General features: G+C 50.5%; 3 protein-coding genes across 11 annotated transcripts in view; 2 read left to right on the top strand and 1 right to left on the bottom strand.

Annotated features, from left to right (window-relative positions):
• SZRD1 (SUZ RNA binding domain containing 1) overlaps nucleotides 1-6,698 on the top strand; it is a 28,109-nt gene extending 21,411 nt beyond the window's left edge. For 3 of the 8 annotated variants that reach the window (XM_009000485.4, XM_002750327.5, XM_009000490.3), the window contains 2 exons: nucleotides 1,388-1,642; nucleotides 3,586-6,698. In XM_009000485.4, coding sequence (XP_008998733.1) covers nucleotides 1,388-1,642; nucleotides 3,586-3,688 — 358 coding nt within the window. In that variant the 3' untranslated portion in view covers nucleotides 3,689-6,698. Of the gene's footprint in view, nucleotides 1-1,387; nucleotides 1,643-3,558 lie in introns of all 8 variants that reach the window. The other 5 variants (XM_009000486.4, XM_009000489.4, XM_002750328.4 and 2 more) reach the window with 3 other exon arrangements.
• Nucleotides 6,699-7,210: 512 nt separating this feature from the next.
• Nucleotides 7,211-27,887, bottom strand: part of SPATA21 (spermatogenesis associated 21) — a 40,545-nt gene continuing 19,868 nt past the window's right edge. Inside the window, exons 8-14 of one of the 2 annotated variants that reach the window (XM_035307877.3) lie at nucleotides 27,797-27,885; nucleotides 22,620-22,757; nucleotides 19,833-19,904; nucleotides 19,595-19,712; nucleotides 9,008-9,180; nucleotides 7,907-8,081; nucleotides 7,211-7,391 (exon numbers count right to left, since the gene is read on the bottom strand). In XM_035307877.3, coding sequence (XP_035163768.1) covers nucleotides 7,343-7,391; nucleotides 7,907-8,081; nucleotides 9,008-9,180; nucleotides 19,595-19,712; nucleotides 19,833-19,904; nucleotides 22,620-22,757; nucleotides 27,797-27,885 — 814 coding nt within the window. In that variant the 3' untranslated portion in view covers nucleotides 7,211-7,342. Of the gene's footprint in view, nucleotides 7,392-7,737; nucleotides 8,082-9,007; nucleotides 9,181-19,594; nucleotides 19,713-19,832; nucleotides 19,905-22,619; nucleotides 22,758-27,796; nucleotides 27,886-27,887 lie in introns of those variants that run through there. The other variant, XM_035307875.3, reaches the window with a different exon arrangement.
• The window catches only part of NECAP2 (NECAP endocytosis associated 2), a 50,807-nt gene continuing 48,494 nt past the window's right edge, over nucleotides 25,575-27,887 (top strand). Inside the window, exon 1 of the mRNA XM_035307881.3 lies at nucleotides 25,575-25,662. The gene's annotated coding sequence lies outside the window, so the exon portion shown is untranslated. The remainder of the gene's footprint in view (nucleotides 25,663-27,887) is intronic.

Genomic DNA, 27,887 nt, shown 5'->3' on the forward strand with positions numbered 1-27,887 from the left:
TATTATGAGGGTATCCTGGAAGAAAACATTCTAGGAAGTTCTTGAAAAAACCTTTAAAAATAGCTTTGTTCTCCAACTAGACAACAGAGGAGGTGTTTCCAGAGTAGGTGAAAGGTGACTTCAGCTTTCTGCTTTTGGGCTTAGGGAACCTGTTTGTTTTCCATAGGTACAAGGGACAGGAAGGAAGATAGGACCTCTCTGGATTTGCTTACTGGGCTGCAGTTATTCCCCCTGGAAACTCTGGGGTGCTCTGTTCACCAGCTGGTTTTCCTGACTCCCTGCCTCTTTGATCAGATTGCTGACTCCTTTGTCTGTCTGCTCCTCTCAGCAACCACACTAACCCTGGGTTACAGCCCCCTTCCCATACCATTCCTGTCCTACCCAGGACTTGTTTCTGTTCACCCTGGCAGCCGCTCAGTTCCTCCAATCCCGACTCCTCCTGACAGCCAGGGCTCTGAAAGCAGGCCTATGTGGTTCTGAAGAGAAGCTGGTTGATGGCTCTGGGGAGGGTCCTGGTGGGTTCCACTCCTGCCTGGGTTCCGGTCCCCTCCTGTGGCTTTTGTTTCTTTCCCTTCCTGTGTTGTTTTCCCTCTTTGTTTTTTGTTACTCCACCTCTCCTTGTGGACACATCACCTTGATGTACATGTCCACCAGCCTTGGACAATGCTTTTCTTTTGAGCGTTGCCAAGCACTGTTTCTAGGAGCGTCCTTCACTCCAGCCCCGCCGCTGTCCAAAAGACCAGAGAGCCCTGGCAAGGGAGGTTTCTCTCCTCAGAAGCTCTTTTCAAGAGGATTCAGTTGTCTGGTGTAGCTTGTCTCTGGGAGGCACAGGTCACTCACTAGAAGGTGGCTTGGTATATCTTGATGCCAGGCAGGGATGGTGTAGTGGGCTCCTTTGTAGTGTTTGACTGGTTTGAGCATGTGATAGAAGATATGGCTGAGAGTGAACACTGCTGACCCCCAAGTTCAAAGGCTCCCACCCCACCAGCCTCTCCTACTCTGATCTGTGTAGGGAAGCTGGGATCTTAACTGATGTCATTGGATTGTGGACATCCGAACTGTTTTGCTGCAGGGCCAAATGGTGGTTGATGTGGCTGTGGTGAATGTGGAGATAGAAGTATCAGAATGAGGTGGCGTTCCAGCCCCCGTGGCCTGGGGTTAGGGCTGAGGAACAGTTCCTGTGGCCTGCCAGAGCTGGTGGCAAGCTTGCTTTTTTGGGACATCCTTCTTGAGGAGTGGAAATTTTGCTGTCTGGTCAGAGGCCAGAGACTACTGGGTAGAATTAGTAGGGAGGGAGAGGAAAGTGATGGGGGGGTGGGTGTGGGACATGAACAGGGCCTCCTTAGTCAGGAGCAGAATTCGTGAAGCTGTGTTTGCTCTTCGTCAGCAGGAAATCCAAATCTCCTCCCAAAGTGCCCATTGTGATTCAGGACGATAGCCTTCCCGCGGGACCCCCTCCACAGATCCGAATCCTCAAGAGGCCCACCAGCAACGGTGTGGTCAACAGCCCTAACTCCACCAGCAGGCCCGCCCTTCCGGTCAAGTCCCTAGCACAGCGGGAGGCTGAGTACGCCGAGGCCCGGAAGCGGATCCTGGGCAGCGCCAGCCCAGAGGAGGAGCAGGAGAAACCCATCCTCGACAGGTGAGTGTGGCTGGCAGGGCGGGCCAGTGATGGCTCCCGCAGTCCACGCAGGAGAAGGAGAGCAACCAGGCTGCATGTAGAGAAGTGAAAAGCAAGCAGAGTCAGGGTAGGAACCACACAGCTCCAGCTGACCCCAGCCTTCTGGGACTAGTTCACTGTGCCGAATTGGTAGGGGAGGGCTCCGAAGGCCCTGCAGGGAGGAGGTGGCGGTTTGCTGGCATGCTGCCTCTGTAGTCACCAGGGGGCAGTGTTGCCTAGAGAGTAAAGGCATGGATGGGCTCCTGTCAAAATCTGCCTCTTACCTCTTCTTTGTTTAGAATGACTTGACCTCTCTGGGCCTTAGTTTCCTCATCTGACAAATGGGATGATGATAGGACCTACCTTATCAAGGTGTTGTGCAATTCAGGGAGTAAATGAGCATAGGGTGTCGAGAACCTGGGCTGGCAGAGTGGAAGGTAGGCGGTAAGGTGCTTTGATTTTATTTTCTGGGTCTCCAGTATGCCTGCTCTGATGTTTTTGTGCATTTTCTAAATTCCGTTTACTCTTGTCATTTTTTTCTCTGCAGTATTAGAGGTTGCATTATGTAAATTTGTCACTTCCTAATAAAACAGTATTTGTTAAGACGGCCTCTTTCTAACTGAGGGGCTGCCATGGCTTGGTATTCTAGGACTTGAAGAACTAATTTGCGTACCTTCTTTCTTTCTCTTCATAATTTTGAAGAGATACCTGTTCTCTTTGTTGTTTCTCCTCTAAGTCTTCACCTTTCCAGAGTGGAAAATGTGTGCTTCCTTTAGTTTTCTTTTATTTTCTTTCTTTTTTTCTTTTCCTTTTTTTTTTTTTTTTATAGTGACACATCACACAACCTTTAGTTTTCTATAGTAATACAAGTCAACCATTAACTGCATAGTTTGGAGAGGAGTGGGAGGGAAGAATTGGGGGGCAGGGAGATGTGTCCCTTTGCTGAGCTCTTGATTCCAGCTCTTTACCTTGGCCTGACACTCTGGAGATTCCAAATGGTTCTGCAGAGCATGTGCTGTCCATGGTCACTGCCTCTGGGCAGAATGAGCCCTTGAGCACTCCCCCTGTGTGCTGTAGCTGCTAGAGGTGAACGTGTACCACCGGCCCTGCCTGCCCACAGGGACCTCTCAGCTTGGAGGTGCCCTGAGTCTGCTTCCCAAAGAAGCAGGCTTGTGGACCCAGAGTGACTTGGGCCCCAGCTACAAGGACAGTTGATTTTTAAGATGGGGGCCGACAGGGCGCGGTAGCTCAAGCCTGTAATCCCAGCACTTTGGGAGCCCAATGTGGGTGGATAACAAGGACAAGATATCGAGACCATCCTGGTCAACACGGTGAAACCCCGTCTCTACTAAAGATACAAAAAATTAGCTGGGCATGGTGGCGCATGCCTGTAATCCCAGCTACTCAGGAGACTGAGGCAGGAGAATTGCCTGAACCCAGGAGGCGGAGGTTGCGGTGAGCCGAGATGGCGCCATTGCACTCCAGCCTGGGTAACAAGAGCGAAACTCCGTCTCAAAAAAAAAAAAAAAAAAAAAAAAAAAAAGATGGGGGCCATCTAGGCCAGGTCCAGTGGCTCACACCTGTAATCCCAGCACCTGCCTTGGGAGGCCAAGGCAGGTGGATCACTTGAGGTCAGGAGTTCAAGCCAGACTGGCCAACATGGTGAAACCCCATCTCTGCTAAAATTACAAAATTAGCTATGTGTGGTGGCACATGTCTGTAGTCCCAGCTGCTTGGTAGGCTGAGGTAGGAGGATCACTTGAACTCAGGAGGTGGAGGTTGCAGTGAGCAGAGATTGCGCCACTGCATTACAGCCTAGGCGATGGCATGAGACTCTGTCTCAAAAATAAATAAAAAATAAAAAAATGATTGGGGACATCTATTATATCCTCCTTCAGGCCTTCCTCTGTTCTTCTTCCCTTCAGGCCAACCAGGATCTCCCAACCCGAAGACAGCAGGCAGCCCAATAATGTGATCAGACAGCCTTTGGGTCCTGATGGGTCACAAGGCTTCAAACAGCGCAGATAAATGCAGGCAAGAAAAGATGCCACCATCGCTGCCATCACCGCCTCCTGGGTCGTCTGCCACGGGTTTCACTGCCGTGGCAGACAGCTGGACCTGAGCAGAGGGAACGACCTGACTTACTTGCACTGTGATCCCCCTTGCTCCGCCCACTGTGACCTTGAACCCTATGCACTGTGACCTCCCTCCTTCTCCCCCTTCCCACTGTGATTGGCACGTCGACAAGGGCTGTCCCAAGTCAATGGAAAGGGAAAGGGTGGGGGTTAGGGGAAGTTGGGGGGACCCACCAAGGACTCAGAGTAGAGTCAGACAGTGCCACTTGGCCACTTGGGGTAAAGCCAGTGCCAGCAATAACAGTTTATCATGCTCATTAATTTGGGATTTCAAAACACAAATGAGAACTCACACCCACCTACCCCCAAGTGCATGTCTTCATCACTTAGAAAGTAAGTTCCATTTGAAAATAACTTTTCTTTTTTTTCTTCCTATTTTTATTTGTTTATACAAATATCTGATTTGCAAGAAAAAGTGCATGGGAGGGGTTTTAGTGGTTTAATGAATTTTTAACTGAGAAAGGGTAGTTTGGTAGTCTACTTAAAAATGTTTCTGGAAAATGCACTAGAAACATTAACCAATAGGATTTTGGTGAGCTTAGCTTCTGTATTCCTACTGCCGCCCAGAAAAGGGGCAGGGCTCTGCAGCCCCCAGGACAGATGAGCACCCCATGCCTATACCTCCCTCCCCGAGCTAAGTCCCAGGGCATCTGGGCCTTGCCTGGAGACTGGGCTAGCTCTGTAGGCTCAGAGAGCCTGGGGAGGGTGCCAACCCCACCTCTACTATTTTGGGAGATAGGGCAAGTGAACAGACTTCCCCTTCCCATATCCCTCAGGGTGGTTCCCTACCAGCCAGGCTTACTGCTTCTAGAAAAGAGCAGAGTGCCAGGGAGTGAGACGGCATCCCTGGGCTTAGCAGTGAAGGAGAGTAGACTTGTTTAGTATTTTGCCATCAGCACAAGGAAAACCAGGAGAGAGTCTGGCTCCGGGACCCTAAGCCTTCTACCTCGTACGGTCAGAAGGTGGATAGGTCTTCCCACTCCAGCATGGCTTGAACTCTTAAGGGTCTGCGGTGCTCCATCTCCATTGCTGGCCGCAGCTCAGTCACTATCCCTGGTACATTTCCTGTGTGCAGTCAGTACCTTGAAGGCAGAACATTCTGAATAAAGTTGGAAAAAGAACAGCTTTGCTTTGCAAAGATTGATGACAGACTGTTTTCTCAGAGGCCTAGGCTACCCATCACCCCTTTTTCCAGAGTGAGGGCCTGGAATGAAGGCAGTTTCTCCTCTGTCCTTGGAGCCAAGGGTTTGCTTTGGCTCCTTGAGGTGGAAGAGGCTAAGAGGGCAGCTGCCCAGAGTGGCTCTGTGTGGACCTGGCTCCTCTCAGGCTTTCTGATCTTTTCCGTTGCACTGCGCCTTATCCCTCAGCCAGCCAGACGGCCTCCCCACTCCTGACCAGCAGATACGTTTCAGAGTGGTTGGTGTGGTTTTGTGATTAGGGCAGCATGTGGTGGCCAAGGTGGCAAGCGGAGTCTCACAGGCTCACTCCACCGTTGGTTCCCGGTGGGAATGGTAGGCCAGGCCCAGAAAGCCATGCCGCACCATGTCCTCACCTCCGAGGAAGGGCCACCTGCCAGCTGAGTTAGCAGCTAGTCCACAGCACAGCCTTCTGCCTGTGTGAAGCCAGCTATTCCCTGTGAGCAGAGCTGGAACCAGAGCTTCAGTCAGTAAGAGTGGGGTTACCTTCAGGAGAAGGCAAGGAAGAAGATTGGCTGCTATCTTTGTATTCCACTGCCCTAACCAAGTGTCCCCATTCTAAATGTATAGTGTCCATCCTTCATCTAATAGTGGTTTCCCACCAAAGTGAGACTGTCCTTTCAATTGGACAAGGGTATAGAGGTAGTCCAGGTGGGAAGGCTGGAAGTGCCGGTTGCCCAGCCATTGGGACCACCTGTTCTTGCCCCACTACTCTCTAGTGGGGGCCAAAGTAAAGGGTGGCTGGTGGGTGTCTGTGGATTGAGGATGTGGCAGGGACTGGTCCTCCCACCTCCCTCTGGCCAAAGATGGGCTTAGCCCGCTGTGTGCCTGTCAACCACCCACCAGCAGTGATGCCCTGGGCTTCCCAAATGGAGAGGTGGCAGGCAACGTTTTTAAAAAGAAAGAAAACAGGAAACTGTATTGTGTTGGGGGAGGCGGGAAGGGAGATGAGGAAACGGTTTGGATTTTGTGTGTGGGAGGGTATTTTTTTGGGGTAGTTGTCTATAACTTTCCTAAGTGCTTTTTTTCCTTTTCTTTTTTAAAGTAAGTTGCAGGCTTTGGCTTGGAAAACCCCAGGGGGATGGGGGGCAGAAACCTGAGGCTGCTGCCCCTTTATCTGCCTTCACGGTACTGTCCCGGTCCCCCAGTTCCTTCCTGACCCTATGGGCCAGGCCTCAGACCTTCCAGCTAACCGCTTCCCATGAGCCACTACTCTGATGTCAGCCTATAACCAAAGGAGCTGGGGGGTCCAGGCCTGGTGACCAGCCTTTCTCAGCCCACTCAATCAGGGTGCTCCCCACCTGCAGGCAGGAGGCAACACCCTATCTGCTACCATCAGCCCCTTCCAGAGCCCACCTGCCCCACCCAGCCCTGCCCTGCCCAGCCCAGCCATACCCTGCTCTGCCCCATCTGGGGGTGCCCTGCTCAGGGATGGGCTGGCAGAGCTGTACCCAGCCTCCCTGGTAAGCAGAGACTCAAGAAACCTCTGGGGTCCTGTTTTCTGGTCGTGTGATCCCAGGGGTGCACATGGGCCCCTTGGGTGTCTGAACAGAAGGGCATGGGAGGGAGGGCTGCACCCCTGCAGTCTTACTCTGCTGGTGTAGCAGGCAGCTGCCCACTCCCACCCCACCCTGCACCGCGGGCTCCTGAGTCGGCAGATTCAGCATTTTATAAATTGTATTTTAAATACATGTTTTAAACTTGTCAGATCTTTGTCCTCATTTCAGTCTCTGCCCCTCTACCTCTTGCTGTGGCCGCTTATTTAACCCTGGGGGGGTTACCCTCTGCTCAGTCCCAGGGAGAGACTGTCTTTGGTAGAATACTAGGCCGGGTGGTATATGGGTTGAGGAGAAAGGACCCACCCCTCTTGGGGCTCCAAGAGAAGGAGAACCCTGGGTCCTGGGATTCTGTCGGGAGGAGCATGGCAGACGGCACCTCCTGCTCTTCCACAGGGCCTGTCTTTAGAACAAGTGGAGAGAGAGAACGCCGACTTTTGTGGAGCTCCGAGTCTAGAGGGGGAAGCACTCATCTGAGGAGAGGCCTAGCCCTGTGCTTTGAGAAGGCACGGAATGTCAGGACCGCACACAGGGACGCCTGTAGCAGAAACCCCAACCCTGGGCAGGGCTTTGAGGTGGAACCTTGCACTCTGAGAACCCAGTGCTGGCCGAGTTGACAACTTGAGGCCCTTCCTTGGCAACAGGCACAGAGGCTAAAGTTATTGGTGTTTATTAGCTTGCCAGGCCACAAAAGCAAACTCCAGCAGCAGCTCCTGGAGCTGCTGTCCAGGTGACCCATCTGTCTGCAGGCCTTGAGCACCTGCCCAGAGTCAGGCCTCCAGAGGGTCAGTGGGTTCAAGCTGCCATAGAGCTGAGCCACTTTCTGCTGTCAGAGTTGTGTTCCCTGGGGAGAGGAGGGCAGAGGGTGGGAGATATTGGCCTTTTCCCCATAGTTCTGCCAGTACACAAGCCATCCATGCTGCCCAAGTGAGGAGAGAGAGGAGCATCCCCATGGAAATGGAGGAGCCAGCAGTTGGGCTTAGGGGCCTGATTCCAAGTCTAGGGCTCCTTTCCCCAGTGACCTGAAAGGGGACTGCTGCAGGAGACGTTCCTTTGCCCAGCTGCACAGCCTGGTAGTCCCAATATGGAACCATAGGGAATTTGTAGCACTTAGTAGGTGCCACTAAGCCTTAGGCACAGGCATGCAGAAGCACTCTGGCTTCAATGGAACACTCTGCTGGGTACACAGGCACTCAACAAAGGTTTATTTTTTTTGCCTTTCACTCTTGCTCCTCCCTGGAGCAAGCAGCCCCTCAGGTATCACCTCTTAAAAAGATGGATTCTCAGATATTAGGCTAGGAGCCTCTTAAGGAAGGATCTGGAAGGGCCTGGGCTGGGACCCTTTCTCTGGGCACCCACCTCTTTCCTTGAGATCCTGACTGGAAGAAGGGGCTACAGATGTCAGGATCCAGGCCAGGGGATACACACTGGTCTAGCACGTGGTGGGTGGTCGGCTTCCTACAGACCATCTTGTCCAACCGCAGGCAGAGCGGGATGCAGGGCACCTGGCCATAGGGGCTCTGCAGGTTGAGAGCTGGTGAAGAAGGAGGCAGAAGGGAGAATGCTTCAGAGCACGCCCAGCCTTGGGAGGCAGGCAGATTGCGGTGAAATGCTGACTTTGCTACATAATGAGCTGGGTGGTTTGGGGCAAGTCACTTAACGTCTCTGAGCTCTCTGGTGCCTGTGGAGGTGATAGTGGTCCTCACCTCAAGAGTTGATGAGGATTAAAGGAGTAATGTGTGCAAGCACTCAGCTCAGTGCTGCACACAGAATAAGGGCTGGTAACAGCTTAATAAGGAGCAGATGTCTTTGTGCTGGGTGCTGGCAAAATCTAGTAGGCATACTCGAGAAAGACTGCAAAACTCCTATCCTGTTACTTGGCACACAGTAGGAGTCTAATAAATGGTACCTGGACAAGGGAGGCAGGCTTAGCCAGTGGAAGGCCCGCCAAGCAGTGGAAGGAGCATAGATTTTGGGGTCAGACCTGGATATAAACTCCCCTTTCCAAAATATACTAGGTAGGGGCATTGGGCAAGCGACTTTATCAGTTTCATTTTTCTAATCTGTAAAATGGAGGAAATACATGATTATGAGGATGAAATTCTAGAGCGTCAGCAAAGGGCCTAGCACAGTGGGGCACTCAGTAAACAGCAAGCTGGGATTGCCAATCTCTACAGCTGTTCCTGTGTCAGTCCTGGCTCATGGGACCAACCTGAGCTCAGGCTAAGTCAGGAGGGGAGCAGTCCAATGCAGGAGGCCATTGTCATAGGCCTGGATGTAAAATAGTGATTATCAGCCTGTTTTCTGATGTACACGGTTAAGCCCAAAGTGGGAATGGAAACTGGCCTCTCAGCTCCCTGGGTCTGGCTGCCTAAGGGCCCAGAGTTAAGTAAGGAGGCCAGATAGGCAAGAGAGCAGAGCCCCGACCCCAGCCCAGCCCACCCTGCCCAGGGCCCTCACCATAGTTCTGCTGCTTCAGCCGGCTCAGGATACTGAGGACCTTTCGTTCTGGGACTTCTGAGCTCTCTTCCTGCTGGGGGTTGTAGGGAATCTTCTGCAACCGCAGCCGGCGTATGGCTGCTTTCATTTCTTGGGCCTTGCAGGTGCCCGCCTTCAGCTTTTTCTGGTAGTAGCTGGGGAGGCAGTGCCCACCCATCTCAGCCTGGCTGTGTTTAATTCACCCTTCTCCTCAGCCCCTCTCTAGCCAGCTCTGGACCACGAACACAAGCCCAGGAGTCAGGAAGCCTGTATTCTAGTCCCAGCTCAGCCCTTACCTTTCTGTGACCATGATCAAGTCACCGCCCTGCTCTGGGCCTCTGTAGCCCTGCGTAAAACTGAGGGAAGTGGTTCTCTCTACCCTGTCAATGCAAGTGACTTGGCTTCTCTGAGCTTCAAGTTTCCATTGGGTAAAACAGATCAAACAGTTCATGTGCCATAGGATTAAATAATAAGGATTAATTGACAAGGCCCGCGAAGCATGCAGCATGGTGTCTGGCACACAGAAAATGCTTTGTACATGTTTCCTGTTATTTTTTGGCTGCGTGGCAGGGAGACAGAGTCTCACTCTGTTGCCCAAACAGGAGTGCAGTGGTGTGAACATGGTCTCACTACAGTCTCAAACTCCTGGGCTCAACTGATTCTTCTATGTCAGCCTCTCAAGTAACTGGGACTTCCACCACCATGTCCAGCTATGTTTTTAAAAAATTTTGTTTAGAGATGTGGTCTCACTTTGTTGCCCAGGCTGGTCACAAACTCCTGGCCTCAAGCCATCCTTCCACCTTGGCCTTCCAAAGTGTTGGGATTATAGGTGTGAGCCATTGCATGCAGCCATTCCCTACGATTTTATCACTGATATATTTACTTAGATGTGCACGTACTTTGTAAATCATCTGTGCAGTTACTCCTGCTCATCTTCCAGATTTCAGGTTAAGGACCCTCTGCTCCAGAAAGTCTTCTCTGTCCTATCTTCCCCAGCCCCACCCCACAGGGTAGCTAGGCTCCTGCTGGAGGCCCCCTGGAACCTGTAGTTACCCAACTACAGCCCACAACCCACTTGATTTTCTTTCTTTTTCTTTTTTTGAGATGAGTTTCGCCCTGTCGCCCAGGCTAGCATGCAATGGCATGATCTCGGGGCTAACTGCAACCTCCACCTCCCTGGTTCAAGCAATTTCCCTGCCTCAGCCTCCCAAGTAGCTGGGATAACAGATGCATGCCACCACACCTGCTAATTTTTTTTGTATTTTTAGTAGAGACGGAGTTTCACCCTGTTGGCCAGACTGGTCTCAAACTCCTGACCTCAGGCAGTCCGCTTGCCTCGGCCTCCTAAAGTGCTGGGATTACAGGTGTGAACCACTGTGTCCAGCCCCCACTTGATTTTCTTAGCTCACTACTTGCCTTTCCCCCTACTAGACTGCAACAGCATTCAGTAAATATTTACTGAATGCTCACTGTGTCCTGACTACTCTTCTAAGTGATTGGAAAGAGCATTGAAGGAGACATCCACACAGGGGCCCTGTATCGTAGTCTCAGCCGCACTTCTTACTCCAGCCAGCTACTAACACCTTGGACCAAGGGTGCCACGGTGGCCGCTTACACACAGGCTTCAACTAGCTTTGCACAGACACAACCCTAGCAGTCTCACCTCAGGCCTGAACCTCTTGCTTCCTGTCCCAGAGATTCTCTGACACGTGCAACCCAGAGTGCAGGAGAGTTAAGCACCTGTTGGGGCCACCTTTGCCAAAGGAGCTAGTGGATGAGCCATACAGGCTTTTCTCTTTCTTCTGGCAGTTCTGAGCTGCCATTCTTTTTCTTTTGAGACAGAGTTTTGCTCTTGTTGCCAAGGCTGGAGTGCAGTGGCACAATGTCAGCTCACTGCAACCTCTGCCTCCTGGGTTCAAGCAATTCTGCCATAGCCTCCCGGGTAGCTGGGATTACAGGCATGTGCCACTAAGCCCAGGTAGTTTTTTGTGTTTTTAGTAGAGATGGGGTTTCACCATGTTGGCCAACCTGGTCTTGAACTCCCTGACCTCAGGTGATCCACCAGCCTCAGCCTCCGGAAGTGCTGGGATTATAGGTGTGAGCCACCACACCCAGCCTTGAGCTGCCATTTTTAGTCTCCTCAGAAGAGCCTGGGAGGTGTTTGACTCAGTAACACATCCTTGAATTGGCTCCTCCTCCATGGTTCACACCCCTTCCCTTATTCCTCTTTCCTGGACTCATTTATCACATCAACTACCTGGACACAGACCTACTGGCCGAGTCAGACCATAAACAAGTAGATAAAAATACAGGCCAGGCATGGTGGGGCTCATGCTTGTAATCCCAGCACTTTGGGAGACCAAGGTAGGAGGATCACTTAAGCCCAGGAGTTTGAGACCAGCCTAGGCAACACAGTGAGACACCACTACAAAAAAAATTTTTTTATTGAGATGAGGTTTCACCATGTTGGTCAGGCTGGTCTTGAACTCCCAACCTCAGGTGATCGTCTGCCTTGGCCTCCAAAGTGCTTGGATTACAGGCGTGAGCCACTACACCCGGCCTACAAAATATTTTAAAATTAGCTGGGCATGGTGACTTGTGCCTGTAGTCCCAGCTACTCAAGAGGCTGGCACAGGAGGATTGCTTGAGCAGGGAAGTCAAGGCTGCAGTGAGCTGTCATCATGCCACTGCACTGCAGCCTGGGCAATGACAGAGCAAGATCCTGTCTCAAATGCCATGTTAGGAGTGCTGGGTGCCCTGAGGAAAAGTAGAAGGGTAGGAGGTAGGGATAAGGGGCTCTTTTGCTCAAAGTGGTAAGCAAAAGTCTCAGAGGTGACATTTGAACAGGATGAGGGGAGGAAACAAACAGAATGGGTACCTGGAGGAAGTCTTCAGGCAGGGGAGTGGCCTGTGAAAAGGCTGGGAGGTGCAGGAAAGAGCTGGAGACAGCAAGGAGACTGGAGAGTTACAAACACGTTTGTAGACATAGGTAATCAACAACATTACCTCCCACGCATCCTTTTCCAAGAAGCTACTGGAGAACATGTTCTTCCAAAATGAAAACATAATCAAAAAAGAGAAAGATGTGATTACAGAAAGCAGCAGATCCCGACCAGGTGCAGTGGCTCACACCTATAATCCCAGCACTTTTGGGAGGCTGAGGCAGGAGATCACCTGAGATCAGGAGTTCGAGACCAGCCTGGCCAACATGGTAAAACCCCCCATCTCTACTAAAAATACAAAATTAGCCGGGCATGGTGGTGCATGCCTGTAATCCCAGCTACTTGGGAGGTGGAGGCATGAGAATCACTGGAACCCAGGAGGCAGAGGTTGCAGTGAGCCGAGATGGCACCACAGCACTCCAGCATGGGCAACAGAGCAAAACTCCGTCTCAAAAAAAAAAAAAAAGAAAGCAGGAGGTAAAATGTAGGGGAGAGGCAAAGGAAAAGGAAGATGGTGAAGGGAGATCCCGCGAAGACAGTGCAAATGCCATAAACCACACCCAGCCAAACATCTAAACATGAAAAATGCAATACCTGGCCAGGTGCAGGGGCTCACTGAAAACTGGACATTTGAATCTAATAATGTGGTAACTATGAAAATAGGGTTCTTGGCTGGGCGCAGTGGCTCATACCTGTAATCCCAGCACTTTGGGAGGCTGAGGCAGGCAGATCACAAGGTCAGGAGTTCGAGGCTAGCCTGACCAATCTGGTGAAACCCCATCTCTACTAAAAATGCAAAAATTAGCCAAGCATGGTGGTAGGCACCTGTAATTCCATCTACTCAGGAGGCTGAGGCAGGAGAATCGCTTGAACCTGGGAGGCGGAGTTGCAGTGAGCTGAGATCACGCCACTGCACTGTAGCCTGAGCGGCAGAGCGAGACTCCATCTCAAGAAAATAAAAAATAAAAAATAAGCTTACACCTGTAATCCCAGCGACTTAGGAGTCTGAGGCAGGAGAACCACTTGAATCCAGAGGAGGAGGTTGCAGTGAGATGGGATCGGGCCACCAGAGCAAGACTCTGTCTCAAAAGAAAAGAAGATTCTCCCCCTTCCTCAGAGTTTGTTGTTTTTTGTAATTGTTTTTGTTGTTGTTGTAGGCTGTCTCTGGGCCAGATATCAGCCGAAGGTATAAACTTAGGTCTTCTCAGTTCTTTTCTGAGCCCAGCACTTTGCGAGGCCGACGCAGGACTGCTTTGAACCCAGTTCAAGACCAGCCTGGGCAACATAGCATTATGGCAAAACCCTGTATCTACAAAAAACATAAGAACAATAATACCCAAAGTGAAAAATTCACTGGATGGACTAAAGATCAGATTAGGGGAAGATGGTGGAGTGGGAAGCACCAGGAATCTGCCTTCAAACCTAGACGACAATTGCACTGGCAGAGTCTGTCATACTGTTTTGGAACTCTGGAGTCTTGCATCATCCAGGGGAAGGTTTGGATGACAAATTGCATTTAATCTTGGTCAAGTTAAACTTTTAGCACAGTATCAGCTATTTGTCTTCCATTTCCAGCCCCAGGAGCGGCTTGCATGCAGCTTGCTGGAGCCAGGGTAGACAAAAAGGACCCTGTCCTCCACAATATGGGAATTGTGCTCTGATCACTAATGGCTGCTTCTGAAAACAAAGGTACAAAGAGGGGCTGTTGGACCTCCCCACATTGTTGCAAGCCCTTGCCCCGTGTGTGTTTGTGTGTGTGTGTGTGTGTGTGTGTGTGTATGTTTTTTTTTGTTTGGTAAGCCATGCTCCCTTCCAGTTGAAGTGACTTCCAGGAAATGCAAAGGGTCGGTGCCCTTTTCCTCACTTCATTTTTCTCTTTTCACCCTTTTCAGACACAGACATTGAAGACTAAGACATTCAGAAGCAACCGTATCTATGGGGGGAAATTAGAAAGTAACCCCCGTTCCCAGGGAAAGGCACGGGCAACCGTATCTATGGGGGGAAATTAGAAAGTAACCCCCGTTCCCTGAGAAGCCCTTAAGTGTATACTTTAGACTGCTCTTTGAGACAGAGACAGCCTACAACAACAAAAATGAATAAACAATTACAAAAAACAGCAAACTGCGAGGAAGGGGGAGAATCTTGTTGTCATAGTTACCACATTATTAGATTCAAATGTCCAGTCCAGTTTTCAGCAAAAAATCATAGTCATTCAAAGAAACAGGAAAGCTTGGCCATTTATTATTTATTTACTGAGATAGAGTCTTGCTCTGTCGCCCAGGCTAGAGTACAGTGGTGCAATCTTGGCTCACTGCAACCTCTGCCTCCCCGGTTCAAGCGATTCTCCTGCCTCAACCTCCCGAGTAGCTGGGATTACAGGCGCCCATCACTGCGTCCAGCTAATTTTTGTATTTTTAGTAGAGACGGGGTTTCACCATTTTGGCCAGGCTGGTCTTGAACTCCTGACCTCGTGATCCACCCGCCTCAGCCTCCCAAAGTGCTAGGATTACAGGCCTGAGCCACATCTCCTGGCTTATTTTTTTAATTTGGAGTTTTGCTCTTGTTGCCTAGGCTGGAGTGCAGTGGCGTGTTTTTGGCTTACCACAACCTCCACCTCCCAGGTTCAAGCAATTCTCCTGCCTCAGCCTCCCAAGTAGCTGGAATTACAGGTGCCTGCCGTCATGCCCAGCTAATTTTTTATTTTTAGTGGAGATAGGGTTTCTCCATGTTGGTCAGGCTAGTCTTGAACTCCCGACCTCAGGTGATCTGCCCACTTCAGCTTACCAAACTGCTGGGATTACAGGCATGAGCCACCACGCTTGGCCAAGCATGGCCATTTAAAGGAAAAAAAGCAACAGAAACAGTCCCTGAAAAAGACCTGACAGCAGATGTACTAGAAAAACTCTTTATAAAACAGCTTTCTTGGCTGGGCACTGGCTCACGCCTGTAATCCCAGCTCTTGGGAGGCAGAGGCGGGAGGATAGCGTGAGTCCAGGAGTTTGAGTCCTGCCTGGGCAATATAGCGAGACCCCGTTCTCCACAAAAATGAAAAAAAAAAAAAAAAAGACAAAAAACAAAACAGCTGTCTTAAAGATGCTCAGAGAACTAAAGGAAGACTTGGAGAAAGTCCAGAAAACAATGTATGAACAGATGGAAATTTACAAAAGAGATTAAAAAATCCAAACAAGAAACCAAAAAGATTGTGGAGTTGAAAAGTACGATAACTGAAATGAAAGTTTCATGAGAGGGATTCAACTATATGGAAAAAGTTCTGGCATTTTCCTTTTTTTTTTCAGCTGGGTCGGGTGGTGGGCACCTATAATCCCAGCTATTGGGGAGGTTGAGGCAGGATAATTGCTTGAACCGGGGAGGGAGAGGTTGCAGTGAGCTGAGACCGCCCCATTTCACTCCAGCCTGGGCAACAGATTGAAACTCCGTCTCAAAAAACAAACGAACAAACACACACACACACACACACACACACAAATATGCTGAGGCGGGGCACAGTGGCCCAAGCCTGTAATCCCATCACTTTGGGCAGCTAAGGCGGGCGGATCATAAGGTTAGGAGTTCGAGGCCAGCCTGACCAACAAAAATTAGCCGGGTGTGGTGGTGCACACCTGTAATCCCAGCTATTTGGGAGACTGAGGCAGGAGAATCGCTTGAACCTGGGAGGTGGTGATTGCAGTGGGCCGAGATCACACCACTGCATTCCAGCCTGGACGACAGAGTGAGACTCTGTCTCAAAAAAAAAAAAAAGCAAAACAAAACAAAAAATATGCTGAGTGGGTACCAAAAAAATAGAATGAATACGATCAACTATTAGCACAACAGCGTGACTATAGTCATCAATAATGTAATTGTACAATTTAAAATAACTAAAAGAGGCCCGGCACGGTGGTTCACGCCAGTAATCCCAACACTTTGGGAGGCTGAGGCAGGTGTATCACCTGAGTTCAGGAGTTCAAGATCAGCCTAGCCAACATGGTGAAACTCCGACTCTACTAAAAATACAATGAGGCTGAGCACAGTGACTCACACCTGTAATCCCAGCACTTAGGAAGCCTGAGGCGGGTGGATCACCCGAGATCCAGGAGTTCAAGACCAGCCTGGACAACAGGGAGAAACCCCGTCTCTACTAAAAATAACAAAGATTAGCTGGGTGTGGTGGTGGGCACCTGTAATCCCAGCTACTTGAGAAGCTGAGGCAGGAGAATCACTTGAACCTAGGAGACAGAGGTTGCAGTGAGCTGAGATTGTGCCATTGCACTCCAGCCTGGGTGACAGAGCGAGACTCTGTCTCAAAAAAAAAAAAAAAAAAAAAATACAATGGCTACTCCAGCTTAGGCAATAGAGTGAGACTTCAGGGGTATCCATCCCCTGAAGCATTTATCCTTTATGTTACAAACAATCCAATTATACTCTTTATTATTATTATTATTATTATTATTTTAAAGACAGGGTTTCACCATGTTGATCAGGCTGGTCTTGAACTCCCGACCTCAGGTGATCCGTCCGCCTTGGCCTCCAAAGTGCTTGGATTAGAGACGTGAGCCACCACGCCTGGCCTCTTTTTTAGTTTTTTAAATTTATATATATGTAAATTTTTTTAGCGAGAGAGAGACAAACCGGAGAAGGAGAGAGAAAGAAACAGCTAACTCTCACACTGAGTGAGAGAATCCAGAAAGATGGAATCCAGGAGAGGAAAGCGGCTTCCACACTGAGTGGAAGGGAATAGAGAGAGATGGAGTTTAGGAGGGGAAGACAGGCTTCCACGAAGGGAGTGTGGAAGGGGACTCCAGAGGGAAAATCCAGGAGCGGGAAAGATGACTTCCATGAAGGGAGTGTTTGTGGAAAGGGATCCAAACATGGAGTCCCTCCAGTTATACTCTTTTAGTTATTTTTATTTTATTTTATTTTGAGATGGAGTTTCACTCTTGTTGCCCAGGCTGGAGTGCACTGGTGCAATCTCAGCTCACTGCAACCTCCACCTTCCCGGTTCAAGCGATTCTCCTGCCTCAGCCTCCCGAGTAGCTGGGACTACAGGCGTCCACCACCATGCCCAGCTAACTTTTGTATTGTTAGTAGAGATGGGTTTTCGCCATGTTGGCCAGGCTGGTCTCGAACTCCTGACCTCAGGTGATCCACCCGCCTTGGCCTCCCAAAGTGCTGGGATTATAGGCATAAGCCACCGCGCCCGGATGGAAAAAAAGATCTCTTGTCTTTGCAGTAGCTAAATAGATCTTGCTGGAACAGGCTGCAATCATTCCCGTTCCCTGGCCCATGTGGAAAAGGCCTTGTCTGTGGTAGGAAAAAAATGAGTCCAACTTACTAATTGGCAGGGACAAGCCTTTGTGTGATACATTGAGAGGAGACCCCAGCAGGCTGAGGGCCTGGTTCCTACAGGCTCAATTCTATGAGATACATTTCTGTCCTGGTATCCTTCCGTCACTTGCATTGAAGAGTTGAGGAAATATGCCCTCATTTTACAGATGAAGAAACTGAGTCTTGAGAGAAAGCAACTTGCCCAAGGCTACAGAACTAGGAAGAGGCACAGACAGAACTCCACATTCTTTCTTTTCTTTTTTTAGAGATGGGCTCCCACTCTGTCGCCCAGGCTGGAGTGGAGTGGCATCATCATAGCCCACTGCAGCCTCAAACTCCTGAGCTCAAGCAATCCTTCCCCTTTAGCCTCCTGAGTAGCTAGACTACAGGCACACACCACCTTGCCCAGCAACAAAGTGCCTTTTGGCTGGGCATGGTGACTCATGCTTGTAGTCCCAGCACTTTGAGAAATCGGGCATAGTGGCACACACCTGTAGTCCCAGCTACTAGGGAAGCTGAGGTGGGAAGATTGATTGAGACCCAGGAGGTCAAGGTTGCATTGAGCCATGATTGCATCACTATACTCCAGCCTGGGGGACAGAGGGAGACCCAGTCACCTCTGTTGAAAGCTAGCATTTAGGCCGGGTGTGGTGGCTCACACCTGTAATCCAAGCACTTTGGAGGCCAAGGCGGGTAGATCACCTGAGGTCGGGAGTTTAAGACCAGCCCAACCAACATGGTGAAACCCTGTCTTAAAAAAAAAAAGAGCCGGGCGCAGTGGCTCACGCCTGTAATCCCAGCACTTTGGGAGGCTGAGGCAGGTGGATCACGAGGTCAAGAGATCGAGACCATCCTGGTCAACATGGTGAAACCCCGTCTCTACTAAAAATACAAAAAATTAGCTGGGCATGGTGGCACGTGCCTGTAATCCCAGCTACTAAGGAGGCTGAGGCAGGAGAATTGCCTGAGCCCAGGAGACGGAGGTTGTGGTGAGCCGAGATTGCGCCATTGCACTCCAGCCTGGGTAACAAGAGCGAAACTCCGTCTCAAAAAAAAAAAAAAAAAAAGAAAAGAAAAGAAAAAAGATAGCTAGCATTTATTGAACAACAAGCATTAAAAGATGTATATTCTTTCTTTTTTCTTTTTTTTTTTTTAGAGATGGGGTCTTGCTATGTTGCCCAAGCTGGAGTGCAGTGGCTATTCACAGGCGGGATCCCACTACTGATCAGCACAGGAGTTTTGACCTGCTCCGTTTCTGACCTGGGCCAGTTTATCCCTCCTTAGGCAACCTGGTGGGCCATAATGATGCTGAACTTAGTGCGGACACCCAATTGGCGGCCTCTCGAGTAGCTGGGACTACAGGCATGCGCCACTGTGCCGGGCTAAAGTATGTGCATTTCAAAGACTGGAAATGGAGGCTTGGCCTCCTCTGAGGCATGAGGGCCTGAAACTGCCATTTGATGATCAACTGGACTAGTCTGCCTTCACCTTTTGCCTGTAGCCCTGAAATGTTCATGTTGTTTCACCTGTGGCTTTCCCTTCCTTAGATGAGCCACTACCTACCCACCCACCTGCCCTGGAGAGTGGAGGCTTTTGTGTCTTCTGACCCAGCTAGGGTCCGTCAAATTCCTTTCCTGGGATTGCTCTATGGGTACTGCAGGAAAGAATTCCTCTTGCTGCCCTTGGAGGGTGTGAGTATGGGGCCGCCAGTTACGATCCCTCTCCCTGTAGGAAGAGCCTAGCTGAACTCAAATCCAGTGCACAGACATGAATAAATGGAGAGAGAAAACCTTACTGGTATCATTTGGTCTCAGGGATCCTGCTAATCCTGAGGCCCCAACCAGTGATTTAGGCCATACATTTCTCTTTTGCTTAAGCAAGTTTTATTCCAGTTTCTTTTTTTCTTTTTGTGAGAGTCTCACTCTGTTACCCAGGCTGGAGTGCATTGGTGCAATCTCAGCTCACTGCAACTTCTGCCTCCTGGGTTCAAGCAATTCTCATGCTTCAGCCTCCCGAGTAGCTGGGATTATAGGTGTGTGCCACCATGCCTGGCTAATTGTTTGTATTAGTAGAAATGGGGTTTCGCCATGTTGGCCAGTCTGATCTTGAACTCCTGACCGCAGGTGATTCACCCGCCTTGGCCTCCCAGAGTGCTGGGATTAGAGGTGTGAGCCACCGCCTTGGCCTCCAGCTTCTTTTGCTTGTGACTAAAAGTCCTAACTACCAAAAGTTCTCAGTGCCAAAATGCTAGATGCCACCTCCGTGTCCAAAACCCTCACCCCCAACAATCAGCCCCACTCACTTTGTGATTTCCTCCAAGGCTGCCTCTGGTAAGGCCAGCATCTCTACCAGCTGGGACAGGATCTCAAAGAGTAGCGTGTGGGGTTTGTGGGGAGCCATGTTCGTCAGGGCGTTCTGTTCTGGAGACATGGGATAGTGGCTGCCATTACCATTGGGCAGTCCTGAATGCCCTCTCCTCTCCCCACAACCAGCCTCCCAGCCCCTCTAGTTCTGACTACCCTGGGCACATCCCTGCTCACCCACAGAGCAGAAGAAGCGCCTGGTGTCTGTCATCACAGCCAAGAAGTCTTTGAAGTTCACATGACCGTCTCCTATGGAGGCCAGAGGAGTAACTGGGTGGGCAGGGGACCTTCTGGAGCAGGTCCATGCATTGCAGCCCAGGTGTGGTTATTAGAAGTTACTTGCTGGGTCTGATTATCAAAGCAGTGCATACTCAATGCAGAAAACGGGAGACGTAGCAAAGTAGAAGCTGAAAGTTAAAATCTTCTGAATAGGGCAGGAGACAGTGGCTCACACCTGTAATCTTAGCACTTTGGGAGGCCAAGGTGGGAGGATTGCTTGAGCCGAGGAGTTCGAGACCAGCCTGGGCAACATAGTGAGACCTCATCTCTACCAAAAATATAAAAACTAGCTGGGTGTGGTGGCGTATGCCTGTAGCCTCAGCTACTTGGGAGGCTCAGGTGGAAGGATTTCCTGAGCCTGGGAGGTCAAGGCTACAGTGAGATGTGATTGTGCCACTGCACTTCAGCCTGGGCAACAGAGGGAGATACTGTCTCAAAATAAAACCAAATCTCTAACTTCCTGGATTAGAAGTTACTGGAACTTGGATCCTAGAGGAAGCAGCATTGGCTCATACTCCAGGTCCACCACTTACTACCTGTGTAACCTTGGCAAGGCCTCTTACCCCCACTAAGCTTTAGTTTTCTCATCACTAGGGAGAGAATAATCATAATATCAACCTCTGAAATAAAAGGAGGCAAAGCACTTAGAACAGCACCATGCATGGCCGGTCACAGTGGCTCATGCTTGTACTCCCAGCACTTTGGGAGGCTGAGGCGGTTGGATCATGAGGTCAAGAGATTGAGACCATCCTGGCCAACATAGTGAAATCCCGTCTCTACTGAAATGCAAAAATTAGCTGGGCGTGGTGGCGGGTGCCTGTAGTCCCAGCTCCTCGGGGGGCTGAGTCAGGAGAATCGCTGGAAGCTGGGAGACGGAGATTGCAGTGAGCCGAGATTGGGCCACCGCACTCCAGTCTGGTGCCTGGAGAAAGAGCGAGACTCTGTCTCAAAAAAAAAAACAAAACCAGCACCATGCATATAACACATGCTCACTAAATGTCAATGACTGATATTACCTTATGCTAGTCGCTGCACGGAACAGGTACCCATAAGAGTCCCACCTTGGCCTTGAAGGCCCTGCAGGAGCTGCCTGTCACCTGACTCCAGCCTCACTTTGTGCCAGTCTCCCCCAGCACTAACCTGCTTCCCCAGCTGGGGCCATCTTCTTCCCTACCCTGGGCCTTTGTACATGCTGCTTCCTTCCCTGTCCTAGAATTCCTCCACCACCCTCCAACTCCACCTTCCTGGGATTACCATGCCCAGCTAATTTTTGCATTTTTAGTAGAGATGGGGTTTCACCATATTGGCCAGGCTGGTCTCCAACTCCCGACTTCAGGTGATCCACCCACCTCAGCCTCCCAAAGTGCTGGATTACAGGTGAGAGCCACAGTGCCTGGCCCCCTTCTAAGCCACTTTAAGTCCCACTTCCACTGGTGCCTCTTTCTTTTGTGTCAGCCCTCGCCTAATGGCAGTAGCTGTTTCTGTGAGCCCTTCCAGGGCAGGATCTCATGTGTCTTATACGTCTCCTTATCCTCTGTGCCCTGCAAAGGGATGGGCCCACAGAAGACATTTAGTAAGTATTTATTAGATAAAAATAATACTAGCAGCTAATGTGGGCAGCTGTGGTGGTTCACGTCTGTAATCCAAGCACTTTGGGAGGGTGAAGCGGCCAGACCACTTGAGGCCAGTTCAGGACCAGCCAGGCCAACATGGTGAAACTCTGTCTCTACTAAAAATACAAAACTTAGCCGGGCGTGGTGTTGCACCCCTGTAGTCCCAGCTACACGGGAGGCTGAGGCAGGAGAATCGCTTGAACCTGGGAGGTGGAGGTTGTGGTGAGCAAAGATCACACCACTGCACTCCATCCTGGGTGACAGAGCAAGACTGTCTCATAAACAAACAAAGAAACATTTTTTTTTTAAAGCAAAAAAAAATTATTAAGAATTTTTATGATGTTAGGCGTGGTGGCTCACGCCTGTAATCCCAGCACTTTGGGAGGCCAAGGCAGGTAGATCATGAGGTCAGGAGTTCAAGATCAGCCCAGCCAAGATGGTGAAAGCCCGTCTCTACTAAAACTACAAAAATTAGTCAGGTGTGGTGGCAGGTACCTGTAATCCCAGCTACTAGGAGGCTGAGGCAGGAGAATCACTTGAACCTGGGCAGTAGAGGTTGCAGTGAGCCAAGATCTGCGCCCCAGCCTGGGTGACAGAGTGAGACTTTGTCTCAGGAGAAATAAAAAATTCTATGATGTTAGGCACAGTAGCTCACACCTGTAATCCCAGCACTTCAAGAGGCTGAGGGTGGTGGATCCCTTGAATCCAGGAGTTTGAGACCAGCCTGGGCAACAAAGCGAGACCCTATCTCTTCAAAAAAACAAAAAATTAGCCAGGCATGGTAGTATGCCTACAGTTCCAGCTATTCAGGAGGCTGAGGTGGCAGGATTGCTTGAGCCTAGGAGGTCAAGGCTTTGGTGAGCCAGGATCACAGCATTGCACTCAGTCAGCCTGAGCAGCAGAATGAGACCCCATCTCAAACAACAAGAACAAAGGAATTTCTAGATTGTGACAGCAGAGCATTACACCAAGCGCGGGACCCTCCAAGTGTGGCGCCCATGCAGCAGCACAGCTCTCATGCCAGTGAAGCAGGCCCTGCCTGGGACGAAGAGTGGAGCCCTCCGCCACTCACCATTGACGTCAGCACTCATCAGGGCGTCCTCCACCTGGGCCGGTGTCACAGAGAAGCCCACTAGGAGCAGGATATTCTTCAGGCTCTGTGTGTCCACCTCACCAGGACCATTGAAGATCTCAAAGTAGCTGCGGAAGGCTGTGGGGAGGGCAGGGTTATGTGGGGTGGGGGCATTTCTTGTTTCCCCCATTCATCCCATCACCCCAACCACTGTCCTGCCAGCCTCCTCTACCATCAAGAGTGAAAATAAAGGAGCTGGGCATGGTGGCTCATGCCTGTAATCCCAGCCCTTTGGGAGGCCGAGGCGGGCAGATCACCTGAGGCCAGGAGTTCGAGACCAGCCTGGCTAACATGGCAAAACCCTGTCTCTACTAAAAATACAAAAATTAGCCGGGCCTGGTGGTGCGTGTCTGTTGTCCCAGCTACTTGGGAGGCTGAGAATGCTTATTCCTGTTGTAGTGATGGGGAAACTGAGGCTCAGAGGTTAGGTGACTGGACAGTCTTTCTGACTAAGTCTGTGCCCTGCGCCTTGGTCACCTATCTGGATGGACGTGGTCGCTAGGATTGCTGCATTGTGTGGACCACAGCAGAGGATGGGAAGGGTCTGAGAGTGTCCCAGAGCAGCTCTAACTGATGCAAAGGCCATGTACTAGTCAGATCGTATGGTGTCTGGTTTCTCAGCCAATGGCAAATTGTGGGTTGAAGTCAACAGAGGGTCTTCCTCTATAGCTCTGGTGGGAGTGCAATGGTGTGATCATGGCTCACTGAATCCTCCATCTCCTGGGCTCGAGAGGTCCTACTGTTTGAGCCTCCCCAGTAGCTGGGACTACAGGTGCGCACCACCATGCCCAGCTTTTTTTCTTTTTCTTTTTTTTTTGAGACGGAGTTTCACTCTTGTTGCCCAGGCTGGAGTGCAATGGCACAATCTCGGCTCACCGCAACCTCTGCCTCCTGGGTTCAGGCAATTCTCCTGCCTCAGCCTCCTGAGTAGCCAGGATTACAGGCACGTGCCACTATGCCCAGCTAATTTTTTGGTTTTTTTTTTTTTTTTTGGTAGAGACGGGGTTTCACCATGTTGACCAGGATGGTCTCCATCTCTTGACCTCGTGATCCACTTGCCTCGGCCTCCCAAAGTGATGGGATTACAGGCTTGAGCCACTGTGCCCGGCCCAGCATTTTTTTTTTTTTTTTTAAATTATTTTTATTTATTTATTTATTTTTGAGAAGGAATCTCACGTTGTCGCCCAGACTGGAGTGCAGTGGTGGGATCTTGGCTCACTGCAACCTCCGCCTCCAGGTTCACGTGATTCTCCTCCCTCAGCCCCCTGAGTACCAACGTTTTTAATTTTTAGTAAAAATGGGGTCTCCCAGCTGGGGTTGAAATCCTAGGCTCAAGTGATCCTCCTGCTTCGGCCTCCCAAAGGGCTGGAGTTATAGGCATGAGCCACCATGCCCGGCCTGGCTGTGCCATTTAATAAGCTGGGTGGCTTTTATGTTGAAGCTCCAACCCCCAGTACTTCCAAATGTGACCATGTTTGAAGACAGGGCCTTTACAGAGGTGATTAGGTTAAAAAGAGGCCTTTAGGGTGGATCATCCAATCTGACCTGTGTCCTCATACAAAAGCAATTTTGGCTAGGTGATGGCTTGCACCTGTAATCCCAGCACTTTCGGAAGCCGAGGCAGTAAGACTCACTTGAGCCCAGGAGTCCGAGACCAGACTGGGCAACACAAGAGACTCTGTCTCTGTAAGAAATTTGAGAAATTAGCCAGGTACATTGGCACGTGCCTGTAGCCCCAGCCACTCAGGAGACTGAGGTGGGAGGATTCCTTGAGCCCTGAAGGTGGAGGCTTCAGTGAGGTAGGACTGCACCACTGCATTCCAGCCTGAGCGACAGAGCAAGACCCTGTCTCAAAAGAATAAATAAATACATAAATAAAAAAATAGGCCAGGCGCAGTGGCTCACACTGTAATCCTAGCACTTTGGGAGGCTGTGGGAGGATCACGAGGTCAGGAGTTCAAGACCAGCCTGACCAACATGGTGAAACCTCTCTACTAAAAATACAAAAATTACCCAGGTGTGGTGGTGCACACCTGTAATCCCAGCTACTCAGAAGGCTGAGGCAGGAGAATCACTTGAACCCAGGAAGGGGAGGCTGCAGTCAGCTGAGATCATGCCACTGCACTCTATCCTAGGCAACAGATTGAGACTCCATCTCAAAAAATAAATAAATACATAAATAAAAATTAATGCAAATTTGAATACACAGAAAGATACCAAGCTGGGCGCGGTGGCTCATGCCTATAATCCCAGCACTTTGGGAGGCCAAGGCGGGTGGATCACGAGGTCAAGAGATCGAGGCCATCCTGGTCAACATGGTGAAACCCCATCTCTACTAAAAATACAAAAATTAGCTGGGCATGGGGGTGCGCGCCTGTAATCCCAGCTACTCGGGAGGCTGAGGCAGGAGAATTGCTTGAACCCAGGAGGCGGAGGTTGCGGTGAGCCGAGATTGCGCCATTGCAATTGGGTAACAAGAGCGAAACTCCATCTCAAAAAAAAAAAAAAGATACGAGGGTTGCGCATTCACAGAGGAAAGACCACGTGAGGACAGTGAGAACACAGCTGTCTGCAAGCCACGCAGGGAGGCCACAGAAGAAATCAACCTGCTGGCATCCTGATCTTGGACTTCTTCTCCAGAACTGTGACAAAATAAGTGTCTGCTGTTTCAGCCACCCGGTCTGCAGTCCTTTGTTATGGCAGCCCGCGCTAACTGGGAGGGCTGCCATGGGCAAGTTGCTGCACTTCTCTGAGCCTCTATTTCCAGATCTGTACAATGGCCATCACAACAGTGCACCCTCTTGGAGGCATTATATGAACTCAGTGCCTGGCACACAATAGCCTCTGTTAGCCTGGAAGTCTCTGACAAACAGCGCTGAATGGTGGGGAAGAGGTGGGGCTAGGATTGGTGTTGCAGCATGTGGTGACCTGCCCTGGGCAGGCCCACCACAAAAAGAAAAATCAGAGCAACTCTCAAAAGCAGGTAAGATCTCTCAGAATGCTTGGTGGTTTGAGCCACTGTAGCAGGGTGGTGGGCTCTTTAATTACCAGACAGGGATTGGTAGATGTGGGACCCTGAATCTCTAAGTCAAAGTGGTATATTGTTTATGAACTGCTCAAAGAGGTGGGCAGGGACAGCTGCACTTAGGAAGGTGGCGAGGGAGTTAGTTGTTCATTTATTTTTAGATGGAGTCTCACTCTGTCACCCAGGCTGGAATGCAGAGGCACGATCTTGGCCCACTGCATCCTCCGCCTCCTGGGTTCAAGCAATTCTCCTGCCTCAGCCTCCTGAGTAGCCTGAATTACAGGCAGGTGTCACCACACCTGGCTAATTTTTGTATTTTTCATAGAGACCGGGTTTCACTATTTTGGCCAGGCTGGTCTCTAACTCCTGACCTTGTGATCCTCCCACCTTGGCCTCCCAAAATGCTGAGATTACAGACATGAACCACCGTGCCCGGCCGATAGAGAGTTTTAATGCTAAAAAGGGTGAACTTCAAGGATGGGGTCACAGGGAGCCAGTGAGAGCATCCAGGGAAGAGAGAGGAAGGGACTGATCTGGCCGAGAGGGCTGTAGGCTTTGGGGAGGAGTCGGGGATGGAAGAGGAATGTACATCCATTCTTCTAGGGCCAGGGTGATAGGGGAGTGGGGTCACAGGGCCCAGTCCTGAGGGATAGTAGAGAGCAGGGTAGGTGTTCAGAACTTTTTTTTTTTTTGAGACAGTCTCACTCTGTTGTCCTGGCTGGAGTGCAGTGACGTGATCTCAGCTCACTGCAACCTCTGCCACCCAGGTTCAAGCAATTCTCCTGTCTCAGCCTCCCAAGTAGCTGGGATTGCAGGCACCTGCCATAGCGCCTGGCTAATTTTTTTTTAGTTTTTAGTAGAGACAGGGTTTCACCATCTTGACCAGGCTGGTCTTGAACTGCTGACCTCGTGAATCAACCCGCCTCCACCTGCCAAAGTGCCGGGATTACAGGCGTGAAGCACCATGCCTGGCCTAGTATTCAGAACATTTTAACTTTTTGGTGAAGGTGAGATGCGGTGGGAATAAGGCCATGTCTAGGCTGGTTGCCTTGTTTAATGGTGAGAGACTGTCTAGGATGGACAGGGTACCCTGAGCCCTGTCTCCCATCCAGGCTGCTCTGAGGAGGACTGGTAGAACAGGCTTGGGTTAAGGGAAGCAGAAATGATTCCAAAACCTAAAGCACTCTGCAGGGCTTCTGTCATTCTCTCAGAGAGGCAGCTCTGACACTGGGAGAGCACTGGACTTTGAGTCAGAAGACTCAAAGCCACGAGGCCAGCACAGTGGCTCACGCCTATAATCCCAGCGCTATAGGAGGCCGAGGTGGGTGGATCACTTGAGTTCAGGAGTTTGAGACCAGCCTGGCCAACATGGTGAAGCCCCGTCTCCACTAAAAATACAAAAATTAGCCAGGCATGGTGTCACGCACCTGTAATCCCAACTATTCAGGAGGCTGATGTAGGAGAATCGCTTGGAGGCGGAGATTACAGTGAGCTGAGATCGCACCACTGCATTCCAGCCTGGGCAACAGAGCAAAACTCTCAAAGAAAAAGAATAAATGGCCGGGTCTGGTGGCTCACGCCTGTAATCCCAACACGTTGGGAGGCCAAGACTGGCGAATCACGAGGTCAAGCGATCGAGGCTATCCTGGCCAACATGGTGAAACTCCGTCTCTACAAAAAATACAAACATTAGCTGGGCGTGGTAGCTGGTGCCTGTAATCCCAGTTACTTGGGAAGCTGAGGCAGGAGAATCGCTTGAACCTGGGAGGCAGAGGTTGCAGCAAACTGAGATCGCGCCATTTCACTCCAGCCTATCGACAGATGGAAAAAAAAAAAAAAGGAAAAGGAAAAAAAAAAGATGACCCAGCATGAGTTCTGGCCCCCACCCAGCAGCTTTGTGAGCTGGGGCCAGATTCCAACCCTGCGCTGGCCCATAGGCCAAGTGCAGAAAATCCTTGCCGGGTCTGGTAGTGTGGTGGGCATCACTGCAGCATGTGACCTGGAAAACACCCCAGTCCGTTCTGTGATTATATACCCCCAGGGACCAAGGGTCCTCCCTGTGCTGGGACCTCCCTGGCCTCCTCGCCCTCACCTTCCTCTTGCTTCAGGTTCAGGTGCTCCTCGGGCCTCTCCTCCCAGTTTTGACACGGCTTTTGGAGGCTGTGCTCTACCGGCTCCTGCCT

This window comes from Callithrix jacchus, chromosome 7, assembly GCF_049354715.1.
Source record: "Callithrix jacchus isolate 240 chromosome 7, calJac240_pri, whole genome shotgun sequence".
Classification (NCBI taxonomy): Eukaryota; Metazoa; Chordata; class Mammalia; order Primates; family Cebidae; genus Callithrix; species Callithrix jacchus.